At 31.8% G+C, this 15,725-nt stretch overlaps 1 protein-coding gene and 1 long non-coding RNA gene across 3 annotated transcripts; both read left to right on the plus strand.

Annotated features, from left to right (window-relative positions):
• Positions 1 to 5,222: 5,222 nt before the first annotated feature.
• On the plus strand, positions 5,223 to 6,171 carry LOC133690936 (uncharacterized). Its single transcript, XR_009841539.1, has 2 exons — positions 5,223 to 5,569; positions 5,688 to 6,171. It is a non-coding gene; the product is annotated as an uncharacterized LOC133690936 (long non-coding RNA).
• A 5,568-nt stretch (positions 6,172 to 11,739) lies between these two features.
• LOC133692427 (probable beta-1,4-xylosyltransferase IRX9H) lies at positions 11,740 to 15,147 on the plus strand. 2 transcript variants are annotated; one of them, XM_062113360.1, is made up of 4 exons: positions 11,740 to 12,885; positions 13,838 to 14,087; positions 14,203 to 14,415; positions 14,748 to 15,147. In XM_062113360.1, exons 1-3 carry the CDS (start codon positions 12,119 to 12,121, stop codon positions 14,371 to 14,373), a joined length of 1,188 nt encoding a protein of 395 aa, XP_061969344.1. In that variant the 5' UTR covers positions 11,740 to 12,118; the 3' UTR covers positions 14,374 to 14,415; positions 14,748 to 15,147. The 2 variants fall into 2 exon arrangements, with proteins under 2 accessions (XP_061969344.1, XP_061969345.1); XM_062113361.1 differs by having other exon boundaries at positions 11,741 to 12,885; positions 14,764 to 15,147.
• The last annotated feature ends 578 nt before the right edge of the window (positions 15,148 to 15,725 follow it).

The following is a 15,725-nucleotide window of genomic DNA, read 5'->3' on the forward strand; positions in this document are numbered from 1 at the left end:
TTTTTTTAGGGCGTGCCTGTCTTTTTTCTCTAAATTTTATATTATTAAATCATTATCAAAAAATTATTAAATAGATTTCTAGCAGTTTTGTGTTGTTTTCGAATAGGATAGATACAATGAAGGCATTTATTAGTATGTGAAATATAATTGCAGGAAATGTAATTATTGGGTATGTAATATTCGTGTTTGACTACAAAAGGGTGTTTGTTCATGCTTTGACATTGTTTGTAACTGTGTTCTAAATAGTGCATGTTTTTGTAAATTTTGAAGGAGAAAAAATTACTTAAAATAATTTTTTATATATATTTTTAGATCGTTTTGATGTATTAATATAAAAAATAATCTATTTAGTAAAATATATATTATAAAGATTTATTTTCAAATAAAAAGTACTTTGAAAAACTATCGTCAGTATTCTCTCAAATACTATAAAAGTTTATAACAATTATATTAAAATTGATAAAAATTAGGGTATGTTGGCTCACTTAAATTAAATAATACGTACAGTAAACTAGCTTTTCCAATCACTTAAAGAATGTTAGATTGCCTCATTTTAGAAGAAAATCACATTTCCTATTTTTGAGAGAATGTTTATATCCAGGAAAGGTTACATTCCTTGCTGGGAGTAGTAACGTCTACCCTGTCAGACTCGAGATTCTATTGCTCTTTAGGGCTGAGCTCCCTGCCTGGCCATGGGTGCGTGGGCCCGCCGCCCATGGGAACTGATGCGGAGGCTTTGTGCTCTCGAATATTTATAAATAAAAAAGAAAGTGGTTCGACTAGTTCAACTTTTGAAGGAAAATAAATCCTGGTGTTCGATTCTTCTTGAGTTAATTTGAAGAAAACAAATTAACTCTTTTATTTTTTTTAATTGATCTATAAACTCGATAGATTTTAAAGCGACTGCTATATTTATTTAAAACTACCTGTCTCGCAAAAGTTCAAAAACCAAACATCGCTACAATTTAATAATAATAAAAAAAAACGATCCGACTTTCACTTAATCTGGTCAGCTTGATTCCGATTTTTGAAAGTTCAGGATTTTCTTATCCGAACTAATGAACTGGGCAGTTTTTTTTAACCTAAACATTCGAATGCTCATCCTCAAAAGTTTTTGGTCGAAATCATGCATCCCTTCTTTCGGGTCCAAATTAGTTTGTGGAATATAAGTATTAATTGTTCTCGAGCCCATGCACGTATAACGTAGAGTTCATTTTTTTCGATCACTCGGAAATTTAATTTAACATGACTAATTAGTTGTCACTAAAAAAACAAAATGGTTAAAATAATTCTCAGCGTTGAAGGGCACAAGTCATCTCCGAGCTCAAAAAACTTGACCCTAGGCCCTAGCAATAGCTACTGATCGATCAAATTATTTGCCCACCAGCATAGATTGGACAGGTTCCATCCAAGATAAAATGCCGATGGAACATTTCAAACCATGCCCACGATGCAAGACCACACACCCTCTTGTTGATGACCCAAACAGCCACCAATTCACATGTACAAATGGCTTGCGAGCTTGACTCGACCCGAGCCTATAAAGAAAGTCTACATGGTAGCTACCAGGCCTAATATAGATAACTTTTTGTTTGTTTTCATACTATTTTTTATTCAAAAATAATAATTTTTTATTTTTTTAAAATTTATATTAACATCATCATGTTGATCTAAAAACTAAATTTTCAACTTTTGGCAAAAATAGGTGGCTGGGTATATTAACCGTGTCTAAAGGCCGAATGTATAATTGGAAGAACGGGCCCAGAATGCTTGGACTCGGGCCTACATGAATAAATGGACCTAAATTATTACGAAGGAATGGCCCATCGACATAGCTCAGGTGCTTCGTGAAGAAATTACCGTGTTTTTTCCCTTCGTCATTGTTATCCACCTTTAAAAAATCAATCATTAGTGTTAGGTTTTGAGAAGAAAAAAAAAGTTTCACCGGGATCATGTATTCTGTGTATTCACTTGGAGTAAATAGAATATTAAAGAAAGCCCGTGAGCTTATCCTCACATTTACAATTTGTACTGAGCTTCGCCTAATTTAGGTATATCACAAGATTGATGGTTGATCTGAAACGTGGAAGATTACATTAAAATTAAAAAGAAAAACATCATGATGGTTTTTTAAAAATCACTTTTTAAATTTTTCTATGTTTATTTGTTATTAGAAAAGTTGATCAACAGAAAATACTTTTCAGTCAAAGAAAAATTTAGCTTGGTTTTCAATAAAATGTTTTTTTTTTTATTTTAGACGGAAAACACTTTCTGAAAGTTGTGAAAAATTTAAAAATATCATATTATTCGCTGATTGTATCAAATTTGGTCCTCAAACTTTTGATTGCTATGTATATTTTGTTTTGAATATTTTTTGTTCAATTTCATCCCTTAGAATTTAATTTTTATGTTAACTTTGGTCATCATTTTTATAATTGTTATTTATTTTTCTCTTATCATTTTTTAATTGAAATTTTTTATTTATCAAACTTGGTCCTCATTCTTGTGATTTTAATAAACTTTTTAATTTGTAAGATTTGTTCCTCGTTATTTTAATAAACTTGAAAAAAAATAAAACATTAATAAGTTATTTTCCAACTCATTTTCCATGATACAACCAAACACTGAAAAATATTTTCTAACTTATTTTTCATACACTACCAAACATCAGAAAGTAATTTACTTTTCTGAAATTCATTTTCTTAAAATTCACTTTTCAAAAAAACTACTTTTCAGCAAACAAATGGGATCGAGTGAGAAAGAGGATTTACTGTATTCTGTACTCGTAACACTATTTATTCTAATAGTGTTAGGACAAAATTATCTTGGCGATGTAAAAAAAATAAATTAGGGGTGGAGGATATTATGATCTTTTTATTAAGAGTCTTTTCATTATGATATAATTGTTATTTTTTTCCTTCTTGATTTTCATGCTCTCCATCTTAAAATTTCAAAGAAGCTCTTTAATTTATTGTACCTTCATGTTTAGTCTATTTTTTTTTTATTATTATTATTTATTTTAAGGTCTTTATTATTTTATATTATTCAGTTCTGTCTTTTTATATTATATTGTTTTAGAACCAAGCTTCGTAATGTTTCCTGATTTGTTTTAGGTTATCTCATTTGCATGATCCAGGTCACAGATTTTAATTGGCTTTCCTAGTTTGCTCGGTTTTTGTTTCTTTTTTTTATTGATTTTTTTTCAATTTCATTCTTTTGCGTTGGATTTGCTTGGAATTGAACTTCTACTTTTTTCTATTTAAATTAGTCTATTTATTGTCGTTATATGTTCTTTTATTATATGTTTAAATTATACGCTTTTTTTGCTCAGTCTGGTCTATGCCTTGATTTGTGTTTTTTTTAACTTATTTAAAATATGTTTACTTTGTCAAAGTGTCTTTTTTTACTAAAAAAATTATTTCGGCCTGCAGATTAGCATAGTCCCACAAATATAGTAAATCGCTAAACTTGAAGATTATGAACACCTATAAAAACAAGTTTTTGTATTGAACTTCAAGATCTTCTGATGTTTAAGTTAATAAAGTTATTAGATGAATGAAACCTTTAAGAATGTATGGTATATTTAATTGTAAAAATATAACGAAGAAGATGATAAGAGTATGCATTAATAAATCTAAAAATTAAAACTTATGAAATTAGAATCTTGTCTTACTATGTTGTTCATTAATGCTTATATAGCTATAAACCATGATAACCTATATATACACAAGGATAAAGTGGGGAAAGAATTGTTATATCTAAATTAATGACAATTATTTAGGGTAATAACCTCTAATGATTGATGGTTCACTGTTGCGTGAAAAAAGATAATGTCATATGAATTATTCACCAGGTATAAGCACTCATAGCATCATTATTAAACTCAATTATAATAGGAAGACTTCAGAACATTTAATACTTTATACCAATTATACTAAGGGTGCGTGGAGTAGCTTAGAACCTAGTTATTCTTGTCAGGGTCTATGTCTTAAAGGTTACTTCTATTCAAGTTAATGCCTCTGGGCAGGTCCATTCCTCTACCTAAGATCGTAGCCTTACTAGATTATGTTAGTACCATAGGCTTGATATGAAAACTAGTTCATTGCTGGTCAATTAGGTTAACAGGGCTTTTTGAAAGCTACGTCACTCATCCTAGGTCCAAGCGAGTATTAAGTCACGTGATGTGGAGGCCTAAATATGTGTAATTTATAGGCGAGCCATGAATCTTTAAGTGCATTTCATAGCTCGTTAGCATTTTATATTCGTGTCACCCTCTTACTTTTTATCATGGATTTAGTGATCAAATATGTAAATATGATATCCATCATTACTATTAATAGAACTGAGTTTTCAAAATATCGGGAGACCGAAATGTTATCATTTAAAAAGTAAAAGGATCAAAGTGAATTTTTGGCCTTTGAAGCTGCCACCCAATTTATTCTTTTTTATACTCTGGTCCCTTTGTTCCAATTATGACCCTTCCTAATATTTTTTGATGGAGCGGCAATTGATTTGGACATAAAAGAAAGTAATTGGAGAGAAATATTGTGCATACAGTCCACCGTTGAAAAGGGAATTTTTGACTTGGGTTTTGTTCAATGAATTTGATCGTTGAGATTTAATTTAGAATTGCATTAGAAACTTCTTGCTGGCAATTTGTCTTGATTTTATGGATATAAAAATTGCAGTCTATCCATGTTTACGATTATATATATATATATATATATATATATATATATATATATATATATATATATTCTTTGTGTTTTATTTACTTTAAATGGACAGATATCTATTAACATGATTAACACAGTAACAAATCTTATTGACATTGTTTGTGAGAGTTGGAGGTCCTAATTGTAAAGAAAAAAAGAGAGAGAGATTCTATTAATTTAATTAGTAATAGGAGGATCTAATTAATCAATAATGATGAACCAAGTTGATGGAAATTTTAACACACCACCACATTTTTTTATAACTTTTCTCTAAAAGTTCTTAATTACATTTTTGTTTGTTATATATGCACAGGCATCTAACTAGCTGGGCCCGGCCCGGCCTGGAATGTAAAGCTACATGTCTGTTATTGCCATGAAGTAATGTTTAGGAAAAATAAATGTTATTTTTTAAAATATTTTTATTTTAAAATATATAAAAATATATTTTTTATCTTTTAAACTTATTTTTTATATTAATACATCAAAAAAAATTTTGGGCGGGTCTTCTCCGGCTTAGACCGGACTGCCATCCCTGCTTTCGACCCAACACACAAGCTCTGGTTTCTTGTGGCTACTGGGGTCAGTGGCAGAGAGCCAGAGCACTCTGCTCCATGCCCACTTCAAGTCCACAACTAGAACATCATCTTTTTTTGCTAAAATATTTTCTGTTTACCTAACCCGCGAAACTCCCCATTTCAACAGCAAGATTTACTACCATTGCATTTAGGAGATGTGATATTTGATTATGGTGTGGAGATGAGAAAACGTACACCTGCAAAAATGAAGGTTGTTGTTGATGAACGTTTCACTCCAATAAAGCAGGATACCAAGAAGGGAAGACTTCGTTATTACCCGTAAGTTCTGTTCTTTTTGCCTGTGCTTTTTTTTTTTCAAATTATTCCACATCTCTTTGTGCCAATGCACTTAGCTCTTGTTGCTGCCTTGTTTTTATTGTTTTTGGTCTTTATTCAGCGACAATATAAATTGGAATTACGGGCTGCTTCCACAAAGTTGGGAAGACCCATCATTTGCATTCAATGAAAGTTGAAGGGGCATTTGGAGATTAATGATCCTGGTACAATCTTGTCTTACATATATATGCGATTCTGATATAAATATTGCTTTGATAACTAAGATGAATACGTGTGTAATGACTTATTTCGATTTTAGTTGATGTTGCTGTGATTGACGAGGGGGAGCTCAATTGGAAAATAGTTGCAATTTCTTTTGATTACCCAAAAGCTTCCCTTGTCAATGATGTTGAAAAACATTTTCCAGCAATACTTGTCTTTTCTCCTCCTCAATTATGTATCTTTTGACTAAAATAACACATACGGGTTGTTGTTTGCTTGTGATGTCAGAGTTTGAAGCTAAGACAATTTGAGACTATATTTCTGTACTAAACACTACAAAATTATTCTGCAATTATAACAGTATAAGCATTTGCATTGTGGTAGTGCTGATTATTGTATGGAATAGAAAAGTGTCTTATTTGCTCCCATGAGCCATATGATCGTGAACAACGTTGGATTTGGCTGTTTTAGATTGTAATACTTGTATGTAGAAGGAAGATTGAATGATGGTTGAATTTTGTTCAAGAGGTATGTATGTTTAAACTACAGGTTGAGAATCAGACCCTTCAAGAGCTTGTTTGAGCTGTAGGTTGAGCGTGAATGCTTTTTATTTTTTGACCTGTAAGTACTAAGGGTCATGACCATTCATGGATACATTAAATTCTTTGGATAGAAAACTCTATTGTAGTAGTTATGATTGTTCATAAACTATAAATTGAAGTGTTGGGAATACTTGTAAATATATCTTCTTCTAGAAAAAATATCTTTCTTTTTAAGTTCTAAAAGAAATCTTGAAAGGTACCATCCTAGATTTTCTGGTGGCTTTGATGAGTGCTGGAGTGTGTTTGCTTTGAAACCTATGACAAACTACATTTATAATGATAGCGAATACCACTTTAAAGAGAGAGAATATTTGTTTATTGATTCAAAGTCATTTATTCATCCTTAAATCCCCAAGTATCAATCAAAGTCATTTATTCATCCTTAAATCCCCAAGTATCAACAAACTTCTACAGTTTATGAGTGCCTTAGAGGCATATAGAATCGTTTTATTTTGGTGAACATTATGAAATGGTACATTAAATGTAATCCAGAACCAAATAATTCCATTCCTTGTGATGTTCCCGCAGAATCCTTCCAACATTTATATTCAGGCACGGTAGTCGCCTGGTCTCCAAATTTCATTTTGAATAAATACATATCGATGATTTTCTTGCAATGGTGTTGCTTAATTTTTCCTTGACTTGTGAGTTTCACTGGTGCAAACTCACTTAAAACTGCTGATCTGAAGCCTGCTGCCGTTTCTAGTTGGTAAAGCATCATCACCTGCTCTTGTTTTGTTTCTCTGCGAGAAGAGGGTTCAGCAAAAACATGATGATTTCGACCACAATACCATTATTTCCTTGTAATACACTCTCCCTGTCTCTTTTCTGATATATTTTTTTTTCAGGAGAGCGTTTTACCATTACGAACTTTAACTTTACTTCTAACTGTGCTCTTATATTCATTTTTAGGTGATGCCTCTTAACCGATTCTTGCTATACGTTTTCCGCGCATAGGAGATTCTTTTTCTATGGCCACCTGGCGTACTGCATGCAGACTCAGTTTATGTAAATGAAAGCAGTCAAATTATCTTGCTTCTTGCCTTGATTAATTGACCAATTTGATTGATCTTAGTATGCTACAAGGATTGAGTCTTCTATGAGAGGCTGAGGCGGCTTCAATGACAGAAGCTTTTAAAGAGGCTGGGCCTCTTAAAGTCATCTGTAGACGGTCATTACGGGTAAATCATGGTCTTCCCTTAAACTATAGGTGTAGAGAGCCTCCATTGTTGACATGGAGACCAGACCCAGTAGATCTGCGACGGTTACCATGCACACTGTTTAGCCCACTGGATTACGTATTATCTCTCTTAATCATAATTATTAATCTAGTGACCCGACCCTACATTACAAATGGAATCTCGGTGCTCCGAGGTTGGCGCCCGCTGTGTTTTACAAATTAAAACCACTGTTTTGAAACCCCAACCAGCAATTGACCTGTGATTTAGGTCAAAAACTAGATTGACTTTTGATTCCGTTAATTTGAGGAAAATTCAGTTAAAAATCATTGATTTTTTTTAATATTATTTTTTTTATTTTTTTATAAAATAAAAAAATTGAATTTACATAAATTAAGCTGGATCAACTCACCTAATCAATTACCCGGAACTTGCCTCTTGGGTTGAATCCAAATTAGTTTTAAAAACTATAATTAAATCATCACTAGCCCTGCAAAATCCTCTATTTGCCAGAGAATTTATTTATTATACTATATTATACCATGGCAAATAGTTAAATCAAATTCCAAAAAATTATGTTGTTGCTATCTCATTATATCAAAACAGTTTCAAAGAAAGAAACACAAAAACAAATTTATAGCAGTAGATTCTAATTAATAAGCATGACAACATATCCTAAACAATGGAAACTTATAATTATAACTAGTTTTTGTCACCCGTGTTGGTAAATTTTCAAATTAATTTTGAATATAATAAAAATATATATATCAATGTTACGGATGTATTTTACATGAATAAATTTAATGAAATATATCAAGATTTTATTTACACTTAATGAAATAAATTTGAAAAATATATATGAATAGATAAATAAATAGTAAAAGAATTGTTAATGCTTAATACTAATTAAATATTTAAATGGAAAGTTAATCTTTCTTCTAAAAGTAAAAAAACAAAAAAATATGTAGATATTTAACCCTAATTTTTCTTTTTAATTTATGCAATTTTATTTTTTTTTATCTAAAAGGTTTTTTTTTCTTACCAAAGAAAAATGATTATCATTTTTATAAATGAATTATGCAAACAAATTTTATTTATATCAAATATAAAAAAATTAAAGATAAATTATAATAATCTTTTTGAAACATCATAAAAATACAAAATATTTTTTTGAAAAATAATCACAATGTTTTTTAAAAAATGAACTAAGAAGTTTTAAAAATTAGAGAGAGGGGTATTAATTGATATTTAAATTAAAAAATAATTTAAAGTAAAAAATATAAAAAAATAGAGAGGGTATTAATTAAATTATTTAAGAAATAATCAAAATAAAAAAAGGATTAGGCATTAATGGGCTAAGCCTACATGTATGGTTTAAAAAAAAACACTCGGGACCTTGTTTAAGTTTTTTTCCAATTCACTTATTTTTTTAAAAGAAATAAAATAAGGTGACATGTTGTTTAGAATTTGACTATCATTGTAGTGGTAAAAAAATAAAGGAAGATTTTTGCCTTAACAATCCATTTTTCATCATATTTTCACCATAAAAATCTATACAAAACACTAAAAGACCTAAAATTCACTAAAAAATGAAAATTAATTAAATACAAAAATATAAAAATCAACCTCATTTGCCTTTCCCACCATGATTAGAAGCATCTCCAATGAACTCATCCTAGGAACAGGAACTCATGGAACAAATATCCTCCTTTGTAGTGGTTGGATTGTGGTCAATCGATAACCTCATTGTTTTTCAACGACTTATCTTTCATTTCTTAGACCCAAGGACTTGAAAATGAACAAAAAAAAAACTTCTGGACCAAAACATAAATTCTAAAAACTTTAATATTAACCATGCATTTTCTTTGTGTTTTGCATTATGGTCATCTTACTTTAATTTCATCTTCATACTATAATTTAAAACTTTATCTCATGAAATTACATCGCAAAAGGAATATATAAAAAAAATAAAAAGATGAAATTAAAAAATCTAACAATGCATCTACGTTAAAAATATTGAATTTGAACGAAGGCAAGTAGGAGATTCATATCTATGTTGATAGCGATTATGATGTTGCTCATCCAACAATGAAAAAGGTGTTTCATATGCAAGCTTCATGGCAGTAAGAAAACTAGAATAAAATACTTTATGTCGGTAATAAGTAATACTTGAATTTGATATAGATGATTTGGGTCTTGATGGTGATGTTGGTAGCAATATAGATGTTGATAATGTATGAAGAATGTAAATCTTGGTAATTTAGGTAGTGAAAGAATTGATGATGACATTTTAGAAAGAGCTAAAAGAGTTGACGAGGTTTCTGATGAATATACAAAATATAAGGAAGATGATGATGAGGAGGAATATGATTATTATATTTCTTCTAATGGAAAGGGATTTGAATTTGTTAATGAAGTAGAACACGAATGGATTGATGTTTAGAAGATGATTTATGTTTTAATAAAAGTTTGGATGGTGGTTTAGAGTAAAAAAAATGTTTGGAAAATAAGTTCTGACGAGAATGATTTTGATGTTGAGGTAATGCAAAATTAAATAGTAGTTGTGAGGAAGTTGAAAATGAAAGTGAGCGAGTTTAAATGTAAAATATTAAAGTGAAAGTTGATTGATCAATAAAGTTTAAGAATGTCAATCATTTCAGAAATTTTTTGAGAATATAAAGTATAACATGAACATCATGTGAAGAGATACATTAATAATAATAAAAAAGTTAGAGCTAAATGCATTGGTATTGGTTGTGAGTGGAAAATTTATGCTTCTTTTGTTCCCGATAGCAAGATTTTCATGGTAAAGGCTTTGAATCTAATTCTAATACCTCGACAATTATCATTTTTCCACATTTCATGTACTTTTTATACTTGAACTTTAGTACATCCAAGATGTTGCAAGTTTATAGGTTATTATTAGGTTTTGATGAAAATGAAAACATGTATTCAACTTTGTGTACTATAAATTTTGAGTTGTTGTTGATTGTGGAGGAGTTTGGGCTATTGTTAGCTATAAATGAGATGGATTTTGTGTTGGCAGAGCGTGTAGAGAATTTTAGGTGTTAGATTTGACAAATATAACGATGAGTTTTGTGCAATAATGGTGAAGATTTGTTGAAAACATTTGTCTTGATGTGTTTTTTTAACTTGATGTTTGTGTTTATTAGAGATTTTAAGTGATGAGAGAGATCATTTGTGAATAGTTGTGTTCATTAGAAATATTAAGGGAAAAGGGATTGAATTTGTCTAACAACTATTTTTTCAAAAAAATTGACAACGACCATGTAGTTAAAGGTCATGTAGTGGCAATTTTGTTTTTGTTTTTTTTTTTAAATAAAAGTTCTTTAATCATTAATTGAAAATAACAACAAACTTGTAAATATTGTGATATTTTTTTTTCAACTTTTTTTGCACCAAAGTTAGAGGATGTGAAGTTTTATAAAATTATTAAAGTTAAGGAAATAAAATGTTATTTTTAAAAAAATTAAGGTAAAGCAAAAAGTCCATCAAACTATAAAATTTTCTATGTAATTATCCTAAAATAAAAAGAGGTTATTTTTATTTTTAGTATCAAATATGATCCTTTTGGTCTTAATTGGTTTTAAGCAATAAAATCTTATTTTATTTTTTTCAAATCAAGTATTAATTCCTATGGCAAGTTATCAAAATAAATTATCAGGTTTAAAATGATAGGATTGAGAAAACAATTAGGTGATTATAATAGAAAATGCTTCAAAGATTAAAAGAAAAGGAAAATGAAAGAAATACAGTGCAAATCCATAATTAACACTGAATTAATTTTATAATAATTAAAAAGTAATTATTTGCATCTTATTAATTAATTCATTAAAGAAAAAAGATGGATACGAAGAGAAGAAATAAATATATATGTAAATATGCTTATTATATTTAGTGAGTGTTAAATTTAATTTTTTTCTTTCCTAGTATAAATTAATTTATCTTTTTATTTAAGATAAATTTAATAGAAAAACTAATAAAATATTATTAATTAATTACTGATACACCATAAAATCTTCCAAGAAATGTGATTTGATCCACAGTATTTTCATAAACTGAATTAGCTTTTGTTTTTTTTTCAAAGTAATTGTAAAGAGTCCATGTGTGCGACTGAGATATACGGGAAGAGACGCGTAGACTTTCCAAGTACAAGCAACCACTTGTCGTTCGTTAAATGGAACACCACCGCGTAATTTAGCGCTCAATCAACCCCTCTCTCCAGCTGGGCCGTACTCCGCCCCCAACTATCCCTGCAACGATCTCCTCTTCCCCTCTCCGCGCTAGAAATATTAAAAAAAGGGGGCACCAGATCTTAGCCTTCCATCTCTGAAATCCACTACCATCGCCTCTAAAAGCATCCGAACAAAATCTTGAAATCTAAAATCCATTTTCACTCTATAATTTTTTTAAAAAAACTGGAAATCATAAATTCCATTTAACTTCATTTTAGGGTTTTTTCATGTGGATTAGTCTCCATCGTCCATCAAATCTTGATTTGATAATGTAAGCTGCTCGAAACCAATCAAATGGCATCAATCCGTCGAACACTCTCACAGGTTTACCAAGACCGCAGCTACCAAAACGGTGTCGCTTCAGTACAAGCTCACAAGCTCTTCAGCACTAACAACAACAGCGGCAAGTATTCTTCCTTGACCTCCACCTCCGCCGTCGCAGCAGCTTCCGTCTATCTCCGCCGCAAAGGATTTCGCAGATCCTTTTATAGGTGCACGATATTCTTCATCCTAGGGCTTTTACTTGGTATCTTCCCGTTTGGTCAAGTGGATAACGATATCAATAAGCATGATTTCTCCTTCGAAATGAAGCCGCCACATGTCAATGTCCAATTGGACACCAAAGATAATTTCGCTCTCGCTGCTGTGTCCCTCGGCGTCGAGAAAACGACACCGCAATTGGATCGATTTTCAAGGTTTGATTATGTAGAGCGAAAGCAAGTGATAGTGATAACACCGACATATAATCGAGCATTACAAGCCTACTTCTTGAATAGATTAGGTCAGGTGTTGAGGTTAGTGCAGCCGCCGTTGTTGTGGATTGTGGTGGAGATGACGTCAGCATCGGCGGAGACAGCGGAGATATTGAGGAAAACCGGGGTGATGTATAGGCATTTGGTTTGTGTTAATAAGAATAACACGAATGTGAAGGACAGAGGAGTGCATCAGAGGAATGCGGGATTGGAGCATATAGAAAGGCATAGACTTGATGGGATTGTGTATTTTGCTGATGATGATAATGTATATTCGCTTCAATTGTTTGAGAGCTTGAGAAATATCAGGTGAATTTTCTTCTTTTTTTTTCATTAATTAATTTTGCCAAGTGTCTTTTATGCCTGTCTGTGTGTTGTTGGAATGCTAACTTGTGGAATTCTGGTTTTTTGTATGCAGTGATGTGTGTGTTAGTTAGGGGATTAAGTTTGTGTGTCTCTGGTTGCTCTAAGAAATTAGGTTTAATTTTGTTTGGTTGCTAATGGGGAAATGCTCTTTAGTAGCCACCTTTCTATTGGTTATTTGATGGTATCTTAAATAAGGAGGCATTGGGTTGGTTACATTTTTTGGTTGGTGGTACTGTCTGCTTACCAGATTAGGTCCATATGTTTCTGTTTGATTTACATTTTTTGTTTATCTATTCATTTGATTCAGCAGATTGATCGACTTCCTGTTTACAGCAAATCTTTTGTGTTGATGGGTTTTCTGTATTTTAAGTTTTTAAGCTGTGAAGAGGTTGTTAGTAAGATAACTCAAGACACGAGGGGGTTATTATTATTTGTTTTCTTGTGCTTTATTCGCAACCTAGTCCTGCCATCTTTCTTTTTCTGATTTGTTTGTTTACTCGGGTTATATACTTTCAGTTGCTTAAGAAATGTTATGTCATCACTTGTCCTGAGACTTTCTTGATGGGAAACTTGATAAACTCCCTGATTTTTTGTATTATCTCCAATGGGAAAAAAGAAACAAGAAGGAATTGATGAGAACTTGCAAATCTAGCCACTTAATTTTCAAGCCATTTTTTTTGCAAAGGAAACTGAGAATAACTTTATCTGTCTCTAGTAAAGATACTGGTTTTGTTCAGCTGATATAGCTAGATATTCTTGTTGTTGCAATGGTGTGGATTTCGCATACATGTTGTTCACAGACCTTTTAACTTTGAAGCTCAATTGTTATGGAGTTTGGTGCTCTTTGCCTATGCTTTCATTCACAAATTTCTCGTATTGCATGCTTGTTTTGTAGTCATTTTGGCACTTGGCCTGTTGCAATGCTTGCACAAAGCAAAAACAAAGCAATTGTGGAAGGTCCGGTATGCAATGCCAGTCAAGTAATTGGATGGCATACAAATGAGAAAAGTAAAAGACTCCGCAGGTTTCATGTTGATATGTCTGGATTTGCTTTCAACAGCACCATCTTGTGGGATCCAAAGAGATGGAACCGCCCCTTTTCAAATCCAATTCGACAGTTAGATACAGTGAAGGAGGGTTTTCAAGTATGCATCATGCCAATTGCATTTTGTGGATGTTCCTGATATTGCTTAAAATATGTCATATACTATATTTGATATTCAATCCCCTCCATTCCCTGATTTTTTAGCTTTTTCACAGGAGACCACATTCATTGAGCAAGTGGTAGAAGATGAAAGTCAAATGGAAAGTGTACCACCCAGCTGTTCAAGGATACTGAACTGGCATCTTCATTTAGATGCTCATGGTCTTGTCTATCCCAGAGGCTGGCTGCTCCAGAAGAATCTAGAAGTTGTTCAGCCCATCAAGTGATTGAGCTTCAAAGTGCAATTTTGATGGTAAAGATCAAGAGAGGTATGCTGTCAAACTTTTCACGAGTAGTGCTGTTATGCCTTTTGGATTATAGACATTCATTTCAACCTTTGTTGTTGTGATCCAAACAACAAGAACAAAACAAAGTGTTGGGAAAGATTGACCTCCCTCAAAAGAAAAACAAGGGAGAAATATCCCGACCAAAAAGAAATTCCCCTCCACTCAAATGGTGGTTCTATTTTATTTTCCACTTGTAATACTCTCAATGGATTATCAATTTTATGCTTTTTCAAAGAAAAAAACCAAAAGGAAAGGAAAAGAAAAAAGAAAGGTTATCTTGGATTTTTTTTTAACATTTATTTTCACACTCGCAGTTCTTGTTTCATGCAGTGGCTCGTCATCCCCAACCATTTTTTTGCTTCATTTGTGACATCTTCATCAAGCAGCCTCCATAGATACTCAGCAGCCTATGACAAAGAAACAGGAGTTTTTGTTTTCGCATAATTTCTTAGAATGATATTCTTTGCCAGAAACAAGAATGCCCTTTTTGTTGTAGAGTTCTGGTGCTTGATTCTTGTGGGGATTTATTGCTTAATTTCTTAAGATTTGCCCCCCGGCATCTAAAAACAGATGTATGTGCGTTTGAGGACAGCCAGGACGGCTGTCGTGGATCCATTCTTTTGTATTTGAGTGGTAGGCCTTTCAAAAGAATCAAGAAAATTGCAAGTTGTAAAATTCAGTTGTTATAAAAGTTGTCTCAATGTTTCTGGCGTTGCCCTTGCCTTTTTTTTTTTTTTTTTTAATCTTTGTCCATCCAAGTTTTAATTCCACGTTGATTGCATAAAAACAGCTCTCTGCCTGAGCGGCCGTTGCACGAAATGAACTCATGCCCGGTATTATTTTTTGTTTAGATTCCTTGCATCTTGGCTAACGATCGCGTGGTAATATAATTTTCACAATTGAGAGGTACAAGCTCTTTCCTTTTCTTGGCATGAATATATTACCATCCAGTATCCGCTTATGAAAAGAATCGAAATTGGACATCAAATCATTTTTTCTTGTCACAGCATGGAAGCATAGCCAACAGTCTTTCATCGCCTGAGCAGCTGCTAAACTACTATGAACCATTCACATTGAACGAGTCAAACTGTTCAATATGCACTAGGGTTGCATATGGTTAGTATTCTAAAACAGATGCATGTTTGTTAAGTAAAAAGACAGACACTTGTCTCTGGGATACTTTAAAAATGATTTTTTATACTTACAGGGTAAAAATTACAGGAAATTTTTTTTTTTTTTTTTATCCTCACTGTCTTCATCTTACCTATACGGTGAGTGATTTGATGGCCCCT

The sequence above is a fragment of the Populus nigra genome, chromosome 4 (assembly GCF_951802175.1).
Source record: "Populus nigra chromosome 4, ddPopNigr1.1, whole genome shotgun sequence".
Classification (NCBI taxonomy): Eukaryota; Viridiplantae; Streptophyta; class Magnoliopsida; order Malpighiales; family Salicaceae; genus Populus; species Populus nigra.